Source organism: Narcine bancroftii, chromosome 1, assembly GCF_036971445.1.
Source record: "Narcine bancroftii isolate sNarBan1 chromosome 1, sNarBan1.hap1, whole genome shotgun sequence".
Taxonomy (NCBI): Eukaryota; Metazoa; Chordata; class Chondrichthyes; order Torpediniformes; family Narcinidae; genus Narcine; species Narcine bancroftii.
This window is the reverse complement of record NC_091469.1, coordinates 248,457,466-248,477,580: the sequence shown is the minus strand read 5'-3', so window position 1 is coordinate 248,477,580 and position 20,115 is coordinate 248,457,466. Positions and strand designations below refer to the sequence as shown.

The following is a 20,115-nucleotide window of genomic DNA, read 5'->3' as shown; positions in this document are numbered from 1 at the left end:
AACTAAACTTTACTCCAATTCACCTCCAGAAATTTTATTTAAGTTGATCAACTTCAGGATATGTCATTTATATAGCCTACAACCGAAATCTCGTCATTTAATGTTCTGTATACACATTGTGTCGAGAAACATAGCTGTAATGAATGGAAGTAGTTGGTGCAAAATTCATGGCCCATGCTCCTCTGTTTGAAATATTATTTGCTTCTTTCTCCATGATTGGTAGTGTGACACTAATCCAGCCTGTCCAGGTGACAGTCTCATCTCTTGCGGATTATCAATCCTCTCACGGAGAAAAGATTCTGCAATTATAACTTATCCTCTGCTCCAATCACTGCAACCAAACTCTTCTCTATGATCCAAACTCCCATGATGTCAGTGTTTCGAATGGACTGCGATGGACTCACAGACAAGATGACCAAATAATTTCTGTCCATGTTATTTTCAATTAGAGAAGCTCAGTCAGCATGAACTATTTTGGCCAAAGAGCATCTTGATCATATTCAACTCTGCCTTGATTTTCTCAGAGACTGATCTGCAATTGATTTATTGGAAGGATGTAAAAATATAAGTCAATTTAAAGTCTCTGTTGTCCCTTCACAATTATGCAAGTACTTAACATAGAACGGGGCTGGCCATTCAGGCCAATAGTATGTACACATTTGTGTAAATCTATTCCACACAATATATTTTGCCCCTGCCAATTTTCAACACATATTTTTTCCTTCTTCCATATGGCCATCGGTGTCTTCTGATTGTCTCCATTCTCACAAAACCTACACCTTGCCTGGCAATGCTTTCCAGGAATCCACCAGAGTCTGTGTCAAAATCATATCTCCATCATCTCCTATGAAACTTCTTCCACTCACAATAAAAGATGTCCTCTTGAATCTGATTTTTGCTATTATGACACCTGGTAACAAATGATAGATGATTAATCATCAACTTGTGTTCCTCTTTGATTTCTTCTCTCGTCTTTTGACTCTTTCGAGGGAAAATCCCTACATTTGTTATTCTTGTTTCATACGATATGTGCCCTGACCCAGGCACATTGTGGTGAAACTCCTCAGATACGCTCAAAAGAATGTACACCTTATCTGCTGTGAAAGACCTGACAAGAACACACTATTCTAATGGTGCTCTACGCATTTTTCAATAGATTTTCATGATTACCTCATTGCTTTCAATCCAAATTTAAAAAAATAAATACAGATCGATTCTCATACTTTTCTTATATCATAAAATATACTGTTTTCTGCATCAAGTATGTATTTCCGTCCGTATATACATTGCACAAAGTTTATTTCTTAAATTCATTATCATTACTCTGCCTCCAGGTCAGGCGATTGTGACTTCTGCAGGTAAATCAGGCCTCTGCAACTTCACTCTGTGTACGGACGATTGTGAACTTCTGAAGTATACAGGAAGATGTGAAAGTACCACCAGCACCGTTGAAACCCCAACAACAGAAACAACCATGACAGTAACTACAACACCAACAGCAACTTCAACCTGTACCTGTGACAATCACGGACAAAGGATGTCAGCTGGTAAGTCAAACAGTTACCGTGTAGAAGTTTTATCATCCATTGAAAACAGATTGACAGCAAGATATGCTCCTAACCTTAGTTGAATGCACAAAATGATTTAGATTGACAAGAGGATAATCCAATTCATAATTTTAGCAGGATGACCACAGAATGGAAATGCTTTTCTGTGTAGGTTTAGGCTGAGGAAATTAACTTACCATAAACTAAACTTTACTCCAATTCACCTGCAGAATTTTTCTTTAAATTGATCCACTTCAGGATATGTGATTTATAGAGCCAACAACCGAAACCTCGTCATTTAATGTTCTGTATACACATTGGGTCGAGAAACATAGATGTAATGAATGGAAGTTGTTGGTGCAAAATTCTGGCCAATTATCCTCTTTTTGAAATATTATTTGCTTCTTTCTCCATAATTGGTATTGTGACATTAGTCCAGCCTCTCCAGGAGACACTCTCATCTCTTGCGGATAATAAGTCCTCTCACGGAGAAAAGATTCTACAATTATCACTTATCCTCTGCACCAATGACTGCAACGAAACTCTTCTCTGTAATCCTTACTCCCGTGATATCAGTGCTTCGAATGGACAGCGATGGACTCAAAGACAAGATGACCAAATAATTTCTGTCCATGTTATTTTCATTTAGAGCAGCTCAATCAGCATGAACTATTTTGGCCAAAGAGCATCTTGATCATAGTCAACTCTGTCTTGATTTCCTCAGAGACTGATATGCAATTGATTTATTGGAAGGATGTAAAACTATAAGTTAATTTAAAGTTTCTGTTGTCCCTTCACAATTAAGCAAGTACTTAACATAGAACGGGGCTGGCCATTCAGGCCAATAGTATGTACACATTTGTGTAAAACTATTCCACAGAATCTATTTTCCATCTGCCAAGATTCATCACATATTTTTTCCTTCATCCATATGGCCATCGGTGTCTTCTGATTGTCTCCATTCTCACAAACCCTACACCTTGCCAGGCAATTCTTTCCAGGAAACCACCAGTGTCTGTGTCAAAATCATATCTCTATCATCTCCTATGAAACTTCTTCCACTCACAATAAACAGATGTCCTCTTGAATTTGCTTTTCACTATTATTACACCTGGCAGCAAATTATAGACGATTAATCATCATCTTGTGTTCCTCTCTGATTTTTCTCTCGTCCTTTGACTCTTTCAAGGGAAAAACCCTAAATTTGTTATCATTGTTTCATACGATATGTGTCCTGAACCAGGCACATTGTGGTGAAACTCCTCGGATACGCTCAAAAGAATGTATACCTTTTCTGCAGTGAAAGACCTGACCAGAACACACTATTCTAATGCTGGTCTACGCATTTTTCAATAGATTTTCATGATTACCTCATTGCTTTCAATCCAACTTTAAAAAAATAAATAGAGATCGATTCTCATATTTTTCTTATATCTTAAAATATCCTGTTTTCTGCATCAAGTATGTATTTCAGTCCGTATATACATTGCACAAAGTTTATGTCCTTAAACTCATTATCATTACTCTGCCTCCAGGTCAGGCGATTGTGACTTCTGCTGGGAAATCAGGCCTCTGTAACTTCACTCTGTGTACGGACGATTGTGAACTTCTGAAGTATACAGGAAGATGTGAAAGTACCACCAGCACCGTCGAAAGCCCAACAACGGAAACAACCATGACAGTAACTACAACACCAACAGCAACTTCAACCTGTACCTGTGACAATCACGGACAAAGGATGTCAGCTGGTAAGTCAATTAGTTACCGTGTAGAAGTTTTATCATCCATTGAAAATAGATCGACAGCAATATCTGCTGCTAACCTGACTTGAATGCACAAAATGATTTAGATTGACAAGAGGATAATCCAATTCATAATTTTAGCAGGATGACCACAGAATGGAAATGCTTTTCTGTGTAGGTTTAAGCTGAGGAAATTAACTTACCATAAACTAAACTTTACTCCAATTCACCTCCAGAAATTTTATTTAAATTGATCAACTTCAGGATATGTCATTTATTTTGCCCACAACCGAAACCTCGTCATTTAATGTTCAGTATACACATTGTGTCGAGAAACATAGCTGTAATGAATGGAAGTAGTTGGTGCAAAATTCATGGCCCATCCTCCTCTGTTAGAAATATTATTTGCTTCTTTCTCCATGATTGGTAGTGTGACACTAGTCCAGCCTGTCCAGGTGACAGTCTCATCTCTTGCGGATTATCAATCCTCTCACGGAGAAAAGATTCTGCAATTATTACTTATCCTCTGCACGAATCACTGCAACCAAACTCTTCTCTATGATCCAAACTCCCATGATGTCAGTGCTTCGAATGGACTGCGATGGACTCACAGACAAGATGACCAAATAATTTCTGTCCATGTTATTTTCATTTAGAGCAGCTCAGTCAGCATGAACTATTTTGGCCAAAGAGCATCTTGATCATAGTCAACTCTGTCTTGATTTCCTCAGAGACTGATCTGCAATTGATTTATTGGAAGGAAGTAAAGCTATAAGTTAATTTAAAGTTTCTGTTGTCCCTTCACAATTAAGCAAGTACTTAACATAGAACGGGGCTGGCCATTCAGGCCAATAGTATGTACACATTTGTGTAAAACTATTCCACACAATCTATTTTGCATCTGCCAAGATTCATCACATTTTTTTTCCTTCATCCATATGGCCATCGGTGTCTTCTGATTGTCTCCATTCTCACAAACCCTACACCTTGCCAGGCAATGCTTTCCAGGAAACCACCAGTGTCTGTGTCAAAATCATATCTCTATCAACTCCTATAAAACTTCTTCCACTCACAATAAAAAATGTCCTCTTGAATCTGATTTTTGCTATTATGACACCTAGTAGCAAATGATAGATGATTAATCATCAACTTGTGTTCCTCTTTGATTTCTTCTATCGTCCTTTGACTCTTTCAAGGGAAAATCCCTAAATTTGTTATTCTTGTTTCATACGATATGTGCCCTGACCCAGGCACATTGTGGTGAAACTCCTCAGATACGCTCAAAAGAATGTACACCTTATCTGCTGTGAAAGACCTGACCAGAACACACTATTCTACTGCTGGTCTACGCATTTTTCAATAGATTTTCATGATTACCTCATTGCTTTCAATCCAAATTTAAAAAAATAAATACAGATCGATTCTCATACTTTTCTTATATCTTAAAATATACCGTTTTCTGCATCAAGTATGTATTTCCGTCCGTATATACATTGCACAAAGTTTATGTCCTTAAATTCATTTTCATTACTCTGCCTCCAGGTCAGGCGATTGTGACTTCTGCAGGTAAATCAGGCCTCTGTAACTTCACTCTGTGTACGGACGATTGTGAACTTCTGAAGTATACAGGAAGATGTGAAAGTACCACCAGCACCGTTGAAACCCCAAAAACAGAAACAACCATGACAGTAACTACAACACCAACAGCAACTTCAACCTGTACCTGTGACAATCACGGACAAAGGATGTCAGCTGGTAAGTCGAACAGTTACCGTGTAGAAGTTTTATCATCCATTGAAAACAGGTTGACAGCAAGATATGCTCCTAACCTTAGTTGAAAGCACAAAATGGGTAAGATTGTCGAGAGGATAATCCAATTCATAATTTTAGCAGAATGACCACAGAATGGAAATACATTTCTGTGTAGGTTTAGGCTGAGGAAATTAACTTACCATAAACTAAACTTTACTCCAATTCACCTCCAGAAATTTTATTTAAGTTGATCAACTTCAGGATATGTCATTTATATAGCCTACAACCGAAATCTCGTCATTTAATGTTCTGTATACACATTGTGTCGAGAAACATAGCTGTAATGAATGGAAGTAGTTGGTGCAAAATTCATGGCCCATGCTCCTCTGTTTGAAATATTATTTGCTTCTTTCTCCATGATTGGTAGTGTGACACTAATCCAGCCTGTCCAGGTGACAGTCTCATCTCTTGCGGATTATCAATCCTCTCACGGAGAAAAGATTCTGCAATTATAACTTATCCTCTGCTCCAATCACTGCAACCAAACTCTTCTCTATGATCCAAACTCCCATGATGTCAGTGTTTCGAATGGACTGCGATGGACTCACAGACAAGATGACCAAATAATTTCTGTCCATGTTATTTTCAATTAGAGAAGCTCAGTCAGCATGAACTATTTTGGCCAAAGAGCATCTTGATCATATTCAACTCTGCCTTGATTTTCTCAGAGACTGATCTGCAATTGATTTATTGGAAGGATGTAAAAATATAAGTCAATTTAAAGTCTCTGTTGTCCCTTCACAATTATGCAAGTACTTAACATAGAACGGGGCTGGCCATTCAGGCCAATAGTATGTACACATTTGTGTAAATCTATTCCACACAATATATTTTGCCCCTGCCAATTTTCAACACATATTTTTTCCTTCTTCCATATGGCCATCGGTGTCTTCTGATTGTCTCCATTCTCACAAAACCTACACCTTGCCTGGCAATGCTTTCCAGGAATCCACCAGAGTCTGTGTCAAAATCATATCTCCATCATCTCCTATGAAACTTCTTCCACTCACAATAAAAGATGTCCTCTTGAATCTGATTTTTGCTATTATGACACCTGGTAACAAATGATAGATGATTAATCATCAACTTGTGTTCCTCTTTGATTTCTTCTCTCGTCTTTTGACTCTTTCGAGGGAAAATCCCTACATTTGTTATTCTTGTTTCATACGATATGTGCCCTGACCCAGGCACATTGTGGTGAAACTCCTCAGATACGCTCAAAAGAATGTACACCTTATCTGCTGTGAAAGACCTGACAAGAACACACTATTCTAATGGTGCTCTACGCATTTTTCAATAGATTTTCATGATTACCTCATTGCTTTCAATCCAAATTTAAAAAAATAAATACAGATCGATTCTCATACTTTTCTTATATCATAAAATATACTGTTTTCTGCATCAAGTATGTATTTCCGTCCGTATATACATTGCACAAAGTTTATTTCTTAAATTCATTATCATTACTCTGCCTCCAGGTCAGGCGATTGTGACTTCTGCAGGTAAATCAGGCCTCTGCAACTTCACTCTGTGTACGGACGATTGTGAACTTCTGAAGTATACAGGAAGATGTGAAAGTACCACCAGCACCGTTGAAACCCCAACAACAGAAACAACCATGACAGTAACTACAACACCAACAGCAACTTCAACCTGTACCTGTGACAATCACGGACAAAGGATGTCAGCTGGTAAGTCAAACAGTTACCGTGTAGAAGTTTTATCATCCATTGAAAACAGATTGACAGCAAGATATGCTCCTAACCTTAGTTGAATGCACAAAATGATTTAGATTGACAAGAGGATAATCCAATTCATAATTTTAGCAGGATGACCACAGAATGGAAATGCTTTTCTGTGTAGGTTTAGGCTGAGGAAATTAACTTACCATAAACTAAACTTTACTCCAATTCACCTGCAGAATTTTTCTTTAAATTGATCCACTTCAGGATATGTGATTTATAGAGCCAACAACCGAAACCTCGTCATTTAATGTTCTGTATACACATTGGGTCGAGAAACATAGATGTAATGAATGGAAGTTGTTGGTGCAAAATTCTGGCCAATTATCCTCTTTTTGAAATATTATTTGCTTCTTTCTCCATAATTGGTATTGTGACATTAGTCCAGCCTCTCCAGGAGACACTCTCATCTCTTGCGGATAATAAGTCCTCTCACGGAGAAAAGATTCTACAATTATCACTTATCCTCTGCACCAATGACTGCAACGAAACTCTTCTCTGTAATCCTTACTCCCGTGATATCAGTGCTTCGAATGGACAGCGATGGACTCAAAGACAAGATGACCAAATAATTTCTGTCCATGTTATTTTCATTTAGAGCAGCTCAATCAGCATGAACTATTTTGGCCAAAGAGCATCTTGATCATAGTCAACTCTGTCTTGATTTCCTCAGAGACTGATATGCAATTGATTTATTGGAAGGATGTAAAACTATAAGTTAATTTAAAGTTTCTGTTGTCCCTTCACAATTAAGCAAGTACTTAACATAGAACGGGGCTGGCCATTCAGGCCAATAGTATGTACACATTTGTGTAAAACTATTCCACAGAATCTATTTTCCATCTGCCAAGATTCATCACATATTTTTTCCTTCATCCATATGGCCATCGGTGTCTTCTGATTGTCTCCATTCTCACAAACCCTACACCTTGCCAGGCAATTCTTTCCAGGAAACCACCAGTGTCTGTGTCAAAATCATATCTCTATCATCTCCTATGAAACTTCTTCCACTCACAATAAACAGATGTCCTCTTGAATTTGCTTTTCACTATTATTACACCTGGCAGCAAATTATAGACGATTAATCATCATCTTGTGTTCCTCTCTGATTTTTCTCTCGTCCTTTGACTCTTTCAAGGGAAAAACCCTAAATTTGTTATCATTGTTTCATACGATATGTGTCCTGAACCAGGCACATTGTGGTGAAACTCCTCGGATACGCTCAAAAGAATGTATACCTTTTCTGCAGTGAAAGACCTGACCAGAACACACTATTCTAATGCTGGTCTACGCATTTTTCAATAGATTTTCATGATTACCTCATTGCTTTCAATCCAACTTTAAAAAAATAAATAGAGATCGATTCTCATATTTTTCTTATATCTTAAAATATCCTGTTTTCTGCATCAAGTATGTATTTCAGTCCGTATATACATTGCACAAAGTTTATGTCCTTAAACTCATTATCATTACTCTGCCTCCAGGTCAGGCGATTGTGACTTCTGCTGGGAAATCAGGCCTCTGTAACTTCACTCTGTGTACGGACGATTGTGAACTTCTGAAGTATACAGGAAGATGTGAAAGTACCACCAGCACCGTCGAAAGCCCAACAACGGAAACAACCATGACAGTAACTACAACACCAACAGCAACTTCAACCTGTACCTGTGACAATCACGGACAAAGGATGTCAGCTGGTAAGTCAATTAGTTACCGTGTAGAAGTTTTATCATCCATTGAAAATAGATCGACAGCAATATCTGCTGCTAACCTGACTTGAATGCACAAAATGATTTAGATTGACAAGAGGATAATCCAATTCATAATTTTAGCAGGATGACCACAGAATGGAAATGCTTTTCTGTGTAGGTTTAAGCTGAGGAAATTAACTTACCATAAACTAAACTTTACTCCAATTCACCTCCAGAAATTTTATTTAAATTGATCAACTTCAGGATATGTCATTTATTTTGCCCACAACCGAAACCTCGTCATTTAATGTTCAGTATACACATTGTGTCGAGAAACATAGCTGTAATGAATGGAAGTAGTTGGTGCAAAATTCATGGCCCATCCTCCTCTGTTAGAAATATTATTTGCTTCTTTCTCCATGATTGGTAGTGTGACACTAGTCCAGCCTGTCCAGGTGACAGTCTCATCTCTTGCGGATTATCAATCCTCTCACGGAGAAAAGATTCTGCAATTATTACTTATCCTCTGCACGAATCACTGCAACCAAACTCTTCTCTATGATCCAAACTCCCATGATGTCAGTGCTTCGAATGGACTGCGATGGACTCACAGACAAGATGACCAAATAATTTCTGTCCATGTTATTTTCATTTAGAGCAGCTCAGTCAGCATGAACTATTTTAGCCAAAGAGCATCTTGATCATAGTCAACTCTGTCTTGATTTCCTCAGAGACTGATCTGCAATTGATTTATTGGAAGGAAGTAAAGCTATAAGTTAATTTAAAGTTTCTGTTGTCCCTTCACAATTAAGCAAGTACTTAACATAGAACGGGGCTGGCCATTCAGGCCAATAGTATGTACACATTTGTGTAAAACTATTCCACACAATCTATTTTGCATCTGCCAAGATTCATCACATTTTTTTTCCTTCATCCATATGGCCATCGGTGTCTTCTGATTGTCTCCATTCTCACAAACCCTACACCTTGCCAGGCAATGCTTTCCAGGAAACCACCAGTGTCTGTGTCAAAATCATATCTCTATCAACTCCTATAAAACTTCTTCCACTCACAATAAAAAATGTCCTCTTGAATCTGATTTTTGCTATTATGACACCTAGTAGCAAATGATAGATGATTAATCATCAACTTGTGTTCCTCTTTGATTTCTTCTATCGTCCTTTGACTCTTTCAAGGGAAAATCCCTAAATTTGTTATTCTTGTTTCATACGATATGTGCCCTGACCCAGGCACATTGTGGTGAAACTCCTCAGATACGCTCAAAAGAATGTACACCTTATCTGCTGTGAAAGACCTGACCAGAACACACTATTCTACTGCTGGTCTACGCATTTTTCAATAGATTTTCATGATTACCTCATTGCTTTCAATCCAAATTTAAAAAAATAAATACAGATCGATTCTCATACTTTTCTTATATCTTAAAATATACCGTTTTCTGCATCAAGTATGTATTTCCGTCCGTATATACATTGCACAAAGTTTATGTCCTTAAATTCATTTTCATTACTCTGCCTCCAGGTCAGGCGATTGTGACTTCTGCAGGTAAATCAGGCCTCTGTAACTTCACTCTGTGTACGGACGATTGTGAACTTCTGAAGTATACAGGAAGATGTGAAAGTACCACCAGCACCGTTGAAACCCCAAAAACAGAAACAACCATGACAGTAACTACAACACCAACAGCAACTTCAACCTGTACCTGTGACAATCACGGACAAAGGATGTCAGCTGGTAAGTCGAACAGTTACCGTGTAGAAGTTTTATCATCCATTGAAAACAGGTTGACAGCAAGATATGCTCCTAACCTTAGTTGAAAGCACAAAATGGGTAAGATTGTCGAGAGGATAATCCAATTCATAATTTTAGCAGAATGACCACAGAATGGAAATACATTTCTGTGTAGGTTTAGGCTGAGGAAATTAACTTACCATAAACTAAACTTTACTCCAATTCACCTCCAGAAATTTTATTTAAGTTGATCAACTTCAGGATATGTCATTTATATAGCCTACAACCGAAATCTCGTCATTTAATGTTCTGTATACACATTGTGTCGAGAAACATAGCTGTAATGAATGGAAGTAGTTGGTGCAAAATTCATGGCCCATGCTCCTCTGTTTGAAATATTATTTGCTTCTTTCTCCATGATTGGTAGTGTGACACTAATCCAGCCTGTCCAGGTGACAGTCTCATCTCTTGCGGATTATCAATCCTCTCACGGAGAAAAGATTCTGCAATTATTACTTATCCTCTGCTCCAATCACTGCAACCAAACTCTTCTCTATGATCCAAACTCCCATGATGTCAGTGTTTCGAATGGACTGCGATGGACTCACAGACAAGATGACCAAATAATTTCTGTCCATGTTATTTTCAATTAGAGAAGCTCAGTCAGCATGAACTATTTTGGCCAAAGAGCATCTTGATCATATTCAACTCTGCCTTGATTTTCTCAGAGACTGATCTGCAATTGATTTATTGGAAGGATGTAAAAATATAAGTCAATTTAAAGTCTCTGTTGTCCCTTCACAATTATGCAAGTACTTAACATAGAACGGGGCTGGCCATTCAGGCCAATAGTATGTACACATTTGTGTAAATCTATTCCACACAATATATTTTGCCCCTGCCAATTTTCAACACATATTTTTTCCTTCTTCCATATGGCCATCGGTGTCTTCTGATTGTCTCCATTCTCACAAAACCTACACCTTGCCTGGCAATGCTTTCCAGGAATCCACCAGAGTCTGTGTCAAAATCATATCTCCATCATCTCCTATGAAACTTCTTCCACTCACAATAAAAGATGTCCTCTTGAATCTGATTTTTGCTATTATGACACCTGGTAACAAATGATAGATGATTAATCATCAACTTGTGTTCCTCTTTGATTTCTTCTCTCGTCTTTTGACTCTTTCGAGGGAAAATCCCTACATTTGTTATTCTTGTTTCATACGATATGTGCCCTGACCCAGGCACATTGTGGTGAAACTCCTCAGATACGCTCAAAAGAATGTACACCTTATCTGCTGTGAAAGACCTGACAAGAACACACTATTCTAATGGTGCTCTACGCATTTTTCAATAGATTTTCATGATTACCTCATTGCTTTCAATCCAAATTTAAAAAAATAAATACAGATCGATTCTCATACTTTTCTTATATCATAAAATATACTGTTTTCTGCATCAAGTATGTATTTCTGTCCGTATATACATTGCACAAAGTTTATTTCTTAAATTCATTATCATTACTCTGCCTCCAGGTCAGGCGATTGTGACTTCTGCAGGTAAATCAGGCCTCTGCAACTTCACTCTGTGTACGGACGATTGTGAACTTCTGAAGTATACAGGAAGATGTGAAAGTACCACCAGCACCGTTGAAACCCCAACAACAGAAACAACCATGACAGTAACTACAACACCAACAGCAACTTCAACCTGTACCTGTGACAATCACGGACAAAGGATGTCAGCTGGTAAGTCAAACAGTTACCGTGTAGAAGTTTTATCATCCATTGAAAACAGATTGACAGCAAGATATGCTCCTAACCTTAGTTGAATGCACAAAATGATTTAGATTGACAAGAGGATAATCCAATTCATAATTTTAGCAGGATGACCACAGAATGGAAATGCTTTTCTGTGTAGGTTTAGGCTGAGGAAATTAACTTACCATAAACTAAACTTTACTCCAATTCACCTGCAGAATTTTTCTTTAAATTGATCCACTTCAGGATATGTGATTTATAGAGCCAACAACCGAAACCTCGTCATTTAATGTTCTGTATACACATTGGGTCGAGAAACATAGATGTAATGAATGGAAGTTGTTGGTGCAAAATTCTGGCCAATTATCCTCTTTTTGAAATATTATTTGCTTCTTTCTCCATAATTGGTATTGTGACATTAGTCCAGCCTCTCCAGGAGACACTCTCATCTCTTGCGGATAATAAGTCCTCTCACGGAGAAAAGATTCTACAATTATCACTTATCCTCTGCACCAATGACTGCAACGAAACTCTTCTCTGTAATCCTTACTCCCGTGATATCAGTGCTTCGAATGGACAGCGATGGACTCAAAGACAAGATGACCAAATAATTTCTGTCCATGTTATTTTCATTTAGAGCAGCTCAATCAGCATGAACTATTTTGGCCAAAGAGCATCTTGATCATAGTCAACTCTGTCTTGATTTCCTCAGAGACTGATATGCAATTGATTTATTGGAAGGATGTAAAACTATAAGTTAATTTAAAGTTTCTGTTGTCCCTTCACAATTAAGCAAGTACTTAACATAGAACGGGGCTGGCCATTCAGGCCAATAGTATGTACACATTTGTGTAAAACTATTCCACAGAATCTATTTTCCATCTGCCAAGATTCATCACATATTTTTTCCTTCATCCATATGGCCATCGGTGTCTTCTGATTGTCTCCATTCTCACAAACCCTACACCTTGCCAGGCAATTCTTTCCAGGAAACCACCAGTGTCTGTGTCAAAATCATATCTCTATCATCTCCTATGAAACTTCTTCCACTCACAATAAACAGATGTCCTCTTGAATTTGCTTTTCACTATTATTACACCTGGCAGCAAATTATAGACGATTAATCATCATCTTGTGTTCCTCTCTGATTTTTCTCTCGTCCTTTGACTCTTTCAAGGGAAAAACCCTAAATTTGTTATCATTGTTTCATACGATATGTGTCCTGAACCAGGCACATTGTGGTGAAACTCCTCGGATACGCTCAAAAGAATGTATACCTTTTCTGCAGTGAAAGACCTGACCAGAACACACTATTCTAATGCTGGTCTACGCATTTTTCAATAGATTTTCATGATTACCTCATTGCTTTCAATCCAACTTTAAAAAAATAAATAGAGATCGATTCTCATATTTTTCTTATATCTTAAAATATCCTGTTTTCTGCATCAAGTATGTATTTCAGTCCGTATATACATTGCACAAAGTTTATGTCCTTAAACTCATTATCATTACTCTGCCTCCAGGTCAGGCGATTGTGACTTCTGCTGGGAAATCAGGCCTCTGTAACTTCACTCTGTGTACGGACGATTGTGAACTTCTGAAGTATACAGGAAGATGTGAAAGTACCACCAGCACCGTCGAAACCCCAACAACAGAAACAACCATGACAGTAACTACAACACCAACAGCAACTTCAACCTGTACCTGTGACAATCACGGACAAAGGATGTCAGCTGGTAAGTCAATTAGTTACCGTGTAGAAGTTTTATCATCCATTGAAAATAGATCGACAGCAATATCTGCTGCTAACCTGACTTGAATGCACAAAATGATTTAGATTGACAAGAGGATAATCCAATTCATAATTTTAGCAGGATGACCACAGAATGGAAATGCTTTTCTGTGTAGGTTTAAGCTGAGGAAATTAACTTACCATAAACTAAACTTTACTCCAATTCACCTCCAGAAATTTTATTTAAATTGATCAACTTCAGGATATGTCATTTATTTTGCCCACAACCGAAACCTCGTCATTTAATGTTCAGTATACACATTGTGTCGAGAAACATAGCTGTAATGAATGGAAGTAGTTGGTGCAAAATTCATGGCCCATCCTCCTCTGTTAGAAATATTATTTGCTTCTTTCTCCATGATTGGTAGTGTGACACTAGTCCAGCCTGTCCAGGTGACAGTCTCATCTCTTGCGGATTATCAATCCTCTCACGGAGAAAAGATTCTGCAATTATTACTTATCCTCTGCACGAATCACTGCAACCAAACTCTTCTCTATGATCCAAACTCCCATGATGTCAGTGCTTCGAATGGACTGCGATGGACTCACAGACAAGATGACCAAATAATTTCTGTCCATGTTATTTTCATTTAGAGCAGCTCAGTCAGCATGAACTATTTTGGCCAAAGAGCATCTTGATCATAGTCAACTCTGTCTTGATTTCCTCAGAGACTGATCTGCAATTGATTTATTGGAAGGAAGTAAAGCTATAAGTTAATTTAAAGTTTCTGTTGTCCCTTCACAATTAAGCAAGTACTTAACATAGAACGGGGCTGGCCATTCAGGCCAATAGTATGTACACATTTGTGTAAAACTATTCCACACAATCTATTTTGCATCTGCCAAGATTCATCACATTTTTTTTCCTTCATCCATATGGCCATCGGTGTCTTCTGATTGTCTCCATTCTCACAAACCCTACACCTTGCCAGGCAATGCTTTCCAGGAAACCACCAGTGTCTGTGTCAAAATCATATCTCTATCAACTCCTATAAAACTTCTTCCACTCACAATAAAAAATGTCCTCTTGAATCTGATTTTTGCTATTATGACACCTAGTAGCAAATGATAGATGATTAATCATCAACTTGTGTTCCTCTTTGATTTCTTCTATCGTCCTTTGACTCTTTCAAGGGAAAATCCCTAAATTTGTTATTCTTGTTTCATACGATATGTGCCCTGACCCAGGCACATTGTGGTGAAACTCCTCAGATACGCTCAAAAGAATGTACACCTTATCTGCTGTGAAAGACCTGACCAGAACACACTATTCTACTGCTGGTCTACGCATTTTTCAATAGATTTTCATGATTACCTCATTGCTTTCAATCCAAATTTAAAAAAATAAATACAGATCGATTCTCATACTTTTCTTATATCTTAAAATATACCGTTTTCTGCATCAAGTATGTATTTCCGTCCGTATATACATTGCACAAAGTTTATGTCCTTAAATTCATTTTCATTACTCTGCCTCCAGGTCAGGCGATTGTGACTTCTGCAGGTAAATCAGGCCTCTGTAACTTCACTCTGTGTACGGACGATTGTGAACTTCTGAAGTATACAGGAAGATGTGAAAGTACCACCAGCACCGTTGAAACCCCAAAAACAGAAACAACCATGACAGTAACTACAACACCAACAGCAACTTCAACCTGTACCTGTGACAATCACGGACAAAGGATGTCAGCTGGTAAGTCGAACAGTTACCGTGTAGAAGTTTTATCATCCATTGAAAACAGGTTGACAGCAAGATATGCTCCTAACCTTAGTTGAAAGCACAAAATGGGTAAGATTGTCGAGAGGATAATCCAATTCATAATTTTAGCAGAATGACCACAGAATGGAAATACATTTCTGTGTAGGTTTAGGCTGAGGAAATTAACTTACCATAAACTAAACTTTACTCCAATTCACCTCCAGAAATTTTATTTAAGTTGATCAACTTCAGGATATGTCATTTATATAGCCTACAACCGAAATCTCGTCATTTAATGTTCTGTATACACATTGTGTCGAGAAACATAGCTGTAATGAATGGAAGTAGTTGGTGCAAAATTCATGGCCCATGCTCCTCTGTTTGAAATATTATTTGCTTCTTTCTCCATGATTGGTAGTGTGACACTAATCCAGCCTGTCCAGGTGACAGTCTCATCTCTTGCGGATTATCAATCCTCTCACGGAGAAAAGATTCTGCAATTATTACTTATCCTCTGCTCCAATCACTGCAACCAAACTCTTCTCTATGATCCAAACTCCCATGATGTCAGTGTTTCGAATGGACTGCGATGGACTCACAGACAAGATGACCAAATAATTTCTGTCCATGTTATTTTCAATTAGAGAAGCTCAGTCAGCATGAACTATTTTGGCCAAAGAGCATCTTGATCATATTCAACTCTGCCTTGATTTTCTCAGAGACTGATCTGCAATTGATTTATTGGAAGGATGTAAAAATATAAGTCAATTTAAAGTCTCTGTTGTCCCTTCACAATTATGCAAGTACTTAACCTAGAACGGGGCTGGCCATTCAGGCCAATAGTATGTACACATTTGTGTAAATCTATTCCACACAATATATTTTGCCCCTGCCAATTTTCAACACATATTTTTTCCTTCTTCCATATGGCCATCGGTGTCTTCTGATTGTCTCCATTCTCACAAAACCTACACCTTGCCTGGCAATGCTTTCCAGGAATCCACCAGAGTCTGTGTCAAAATCATATCTCCATCATCTCCTATGAAACTTCTTCCACTCACAATAAAAGATGACCTCTTAAATCTGATTTTTGCTATTATGACACCTGGTAACAAATGATAGATGATTAATCATCAACTTGTGTTCCTCTTTGATTTCTTCTCTCGTCTTTTGACTCTTTCGAGGGAAAATCCCTACATTTGTTATTCTTGTTTCATACGATATGTGCCCTGACCCAGGCACATTGTGGTGAAACTCCTCAGATACGCTCAAAAGAATGTACACCTTATCTGCTGTAAAAGACCTGACAAGAACATACTATTCTAATGGTGCTCTACGCATTTTTGAATAGATTTTCATGATTACCTCATTGCTTTCAATCCAAATTAAAAAAAATAAATACAGATCGATTCTCATACTTTTCTTATATCTTAAAATATACTGTTTTCTGCATCAAGTATGTATTTCCGTCCGTATATACATTGCACAAAGTTTATTTCTTAAATTCATTATCATTACTCTGCCTCCAGGTCAGGCGATTGTGACTTCTGCAGGTAAATCAGGCCTCTGTAACTTCACTCTGTGTACGGACGATTGTGAACTTCTGAAGTATACAGGAAGATGTGAAAGTACCACCAGCACCGTTGAAACCCCAACAACAGAAACAACCATGACAGTAACTACAACACCAACAGCAACTTCAACCTGTACCTGTGACAATCACGGACAAAGGATGTCAGCTGGTAAGTCAAACAGTTACCGTGTAGAAGTTTTATCATCCATTGAAAACAGATTGACAGCAAGATATGCTCCTAACCTTAGTTGAATGCACAAAATGATTTAGATTGACAAGAGGATAATCCAATTCATAATTTTAGCAGGATGACCACAGAATGGAAATGCTTTTCTGTGTAGGTTTATGCTGAGGAAATTAACTTACCATAAACTAAACTTTACTCCAATTCACCTGCAGAAGTTTTCTTTAAATTGATCAACTTCAGGATATGTGATTTATATAGCCAACAACCGAAACCTCGTCATTTAATGTTCTGTATACACATTGGGTCGAGAAACATAGCTGTAATGAATGGAAGTTGTTGGTGCAAAATTCTGGCCAATTATCCTCTTTTTGAAATATTATTTGCTTCTTTCTCCATAATTGGTATTGTGATTTTAGTCCAGCCTCTCCAGGAGACACTCTCATCTCTTGCGGATAATAAGTCCTCTCACGGAGAAAAGATTCTACAATTATCACTTATCCTCTGCACCAATGACTGCAACGAAACTCTTCTCTGTGATCCTTACTCCCGTGTTGTCAGTGCTTCGAATGGACAGCGATGGACACAAAGACAAGATGACCAAATAATTTCTGTCCATGTTATTTTCATTTAGAGCAGCTCAATCAGCATGAACTATTTTAGCCAAAGAGCATCTTGATCATAGTCAACTCTGTCATGATTTCCTCAGAGACTGATATGCAATTGATTTATTGGAAGGATGTAAAACTATATGTTAATTTAAAGTTTCTGTTGTCCCTTCACAATTAAGCAAGTAATGGGGCTGAGCTTTCAGGCCAATAGTATGTACACATTTGTGTAAAACTATTCCATACAATCTATTTTGCCCCTGCCAAGATTCATCACATGTTTTTTCCTTCATCCATATGGCCATTGGTGTCTTCTGATTGTCTCCATTCTCACAAAACCTACACCTTGCCTGGCAATGCTTTCCAGGAATCCATCAGTGTCTGTGTCAAAATCATATCTCCATCATCTCCTATGAAACTTCTTCCACTCACAATAAAAGATGACCTCTTGAATTTGCTTTTCACTATTATTACACCTGGCAGCAAATTATAGACGATTAATCATCATCTTGTGTTCCTCTCTGATTTTTCTCTCGTCCTTTGACTCTTTCAAGGGAAAAACCCTAAATTTGTTATCATTGTTTCATACGATATGTGTCCTGAACCAGGCACATTGTGGTGAAACTCCTCGGATACGCTCAAAAGAATGTATACCTTTTCTGCAGTGAAAGACCTGACCAGAACACACTATTCTAATGCTGGTCTACGCATTTTTCAATAGATTTTCATGATTACCTCATTGCTTTCAATCCAACTTTAAAAAAATAAATAGAGATCGATTCTCATATTTTTCTTATATCTTAAAATATCCTGTTTTCTGCATCAAGTATGTATTTCAGTCCGTATATACATTGCACAAAGTTTATGTCCTTAAACTCATTATCATTACTCTGCCTCCAGGTCAGGCGATTGTGACTTCTGCTGGGAAATCAGGCCTCTGTAACTTCACTCTGTGTACGGACGATTGTGAACTTCTGAAGTATACAGGAAGATGTGAAAGTACCACCAGCACCGTCGAAACCCCAACAACAGAAACAACCATGACAGTAACTACAACACCAACAGCAACTTCAACCTGTACCTGTGACAATCACGGACAAAGGATGTCAGCTGGTAAGTCAAACAGTTACCGTGTAGAAGTTTTATCATCCATTGAAAACAGATTGACAGCAAGATATGCTCCTAACCTTAGTTGAATGCACAAAATGATTTAGATTGACAAGAGGATAATCCAATTCATAATTTTAGCAGGATGACCACAGAATGGAAATGCTTTTCTGTGTAGGTTTAGGCTGAGGAAATTAACTTACCATAAACTAAACTTTACTCCAATTCACCTGCAGAATTTTTCTTTAAATTGATCCACTTCAGGATATGTGATTTATAGAGCCAACAACCGAAACCTCGTCATTTAATGTTCTGTATACACATTGGGTCGAGAAACATAGATGTAATGAATGGAAGTTGTTGGTGCAAAATTCTGGCCAATTATCCTCTTTTTGAAATATTATTTGCTTCTTTCTCCATAATTGGTATTGTGACATTAGTCCAGCCTCTCCAGGAGACACTCTCATCTCTTGCGGATAATAAGTCCTCTCACGGAGAAAAGATTCTACAATTATCACTTATCCTCTGCACCAATGACTGCAACGAAACTCTTCTCTGTAATCCTTACTCCCGTGATATCAGTGCTTCGAATGGACAGCGATGGACTCAAAGACAAGATGACCAAATAATTTCTGTCCATGTTATTTTCATTTAGAGCAGCTCAATCAGCATGAACTATTTTGGCCAAAGAGCATCTTGATCATAGTCAACTCTGTCTTGATTTCCTCAGAGACTGATATGCAATTGATTTATTGGAAGGATGTAAAACTATAAGTTAATTTAAAGTTTCTGTTGTCCCTTCACAATTAAGCAAGTACTTAACATAGAACGGGGCTGGCCATTCAGGCCAATAGTATGTACACATTTGTGTAAAACTATTCCACAGAATCTATTTTCCATCTGCCAAGATTCATCACATATTTTTTCCTTCATCCATATGGCCATCGGTGTCTTCTGATTGTCTCCATTCTCACAAACCCTACACCTTGCCAGGCAATTCTTTCCAGGAAACCACCAGTGTCTGTGTCAAAATCATATCTCTATCATCTCCTATGAAACTTCTTCCACTCACAATAAACAGATGTCCTCTTGAATTTGCTTTT

At 37.9% G+C, this 20,115-nt stretch overlaps 2 protein-coding genes across 2 annotated transcripts in view; both read left to right on the top strand.

Annotated features, from left to right (window-relative positions):
* Positions 1 to 17,931, top strand: part of LOC138755144 (mucin-2-like) — a 238,272-nt gene extending 220,341 nt beyond the window's left edge. Inside the window, exons 73-83 of the mRNA XM_069920567.1 lie at positions 1,335 to 1,547; positions 3,083 to 3,295; positions 4,832 to 5,044; positions 6,580 to 6,792; positions 8,328 to 8,540; positions 10,077 to 10,289; positions 11,825 to 12,037; positions 13,573 to 13,785; positions 15,322 to 15,534; positions 17,070 to 17,282; positions 17,717 to 17,931. Of these exons, the coding sequence (XP_069776668.1) occupies positions 1,335 to 1,547; positions 3,083 to 3,295; positions 4,832 to 5,044; positions 6,580 to 6,792; positions 8,328 to 8,540; positions 10,077 to 10,289; positions 11,825 to 12,037; positions 13,573 to 13,785; positions 15,322 to 15,534; positions 17,070 to 17,282; positions 17,717 to 17,931 (2,345 nt within the window). The remainder of the gene's footprint in view (positions 1 to 1,334; positions 1,548 to 3,082; positions 3,296 to 4,831; positions 5,045 to 6,579; positions 6,793 to 8,327; positions 8,541 to 10,076; positions 10,290 to 11,824; positions 12,038 to 13,572; positions 13,786 to 15,321; positions 15,535 to 17,069; positions 17,283 to 17,716) is intronic.
* Positions 17,932 to 18,093: 162 nt separating this feature from the next.
* Positions 18,094 to 20,115, top strand: part of LOC138755110 (mucin-2-like) — a 28,970-nt gene continuing 26,948 nt past the window's right edge. Inside the window, exons 1-2 of the mRNA XM_069920459.1 lie at positions 18,094 to 18,118; positions 18,806 to 19,018. Coding sequence (XP_069776560.1) covers positions 18,094 to 18,118; positions 18,806 to 19,018 — 238 coding nt within the window. The remainder of the gene's footprint in view (positions 18,119 to 18,805; positions 19,019 to 20,115) is intronic.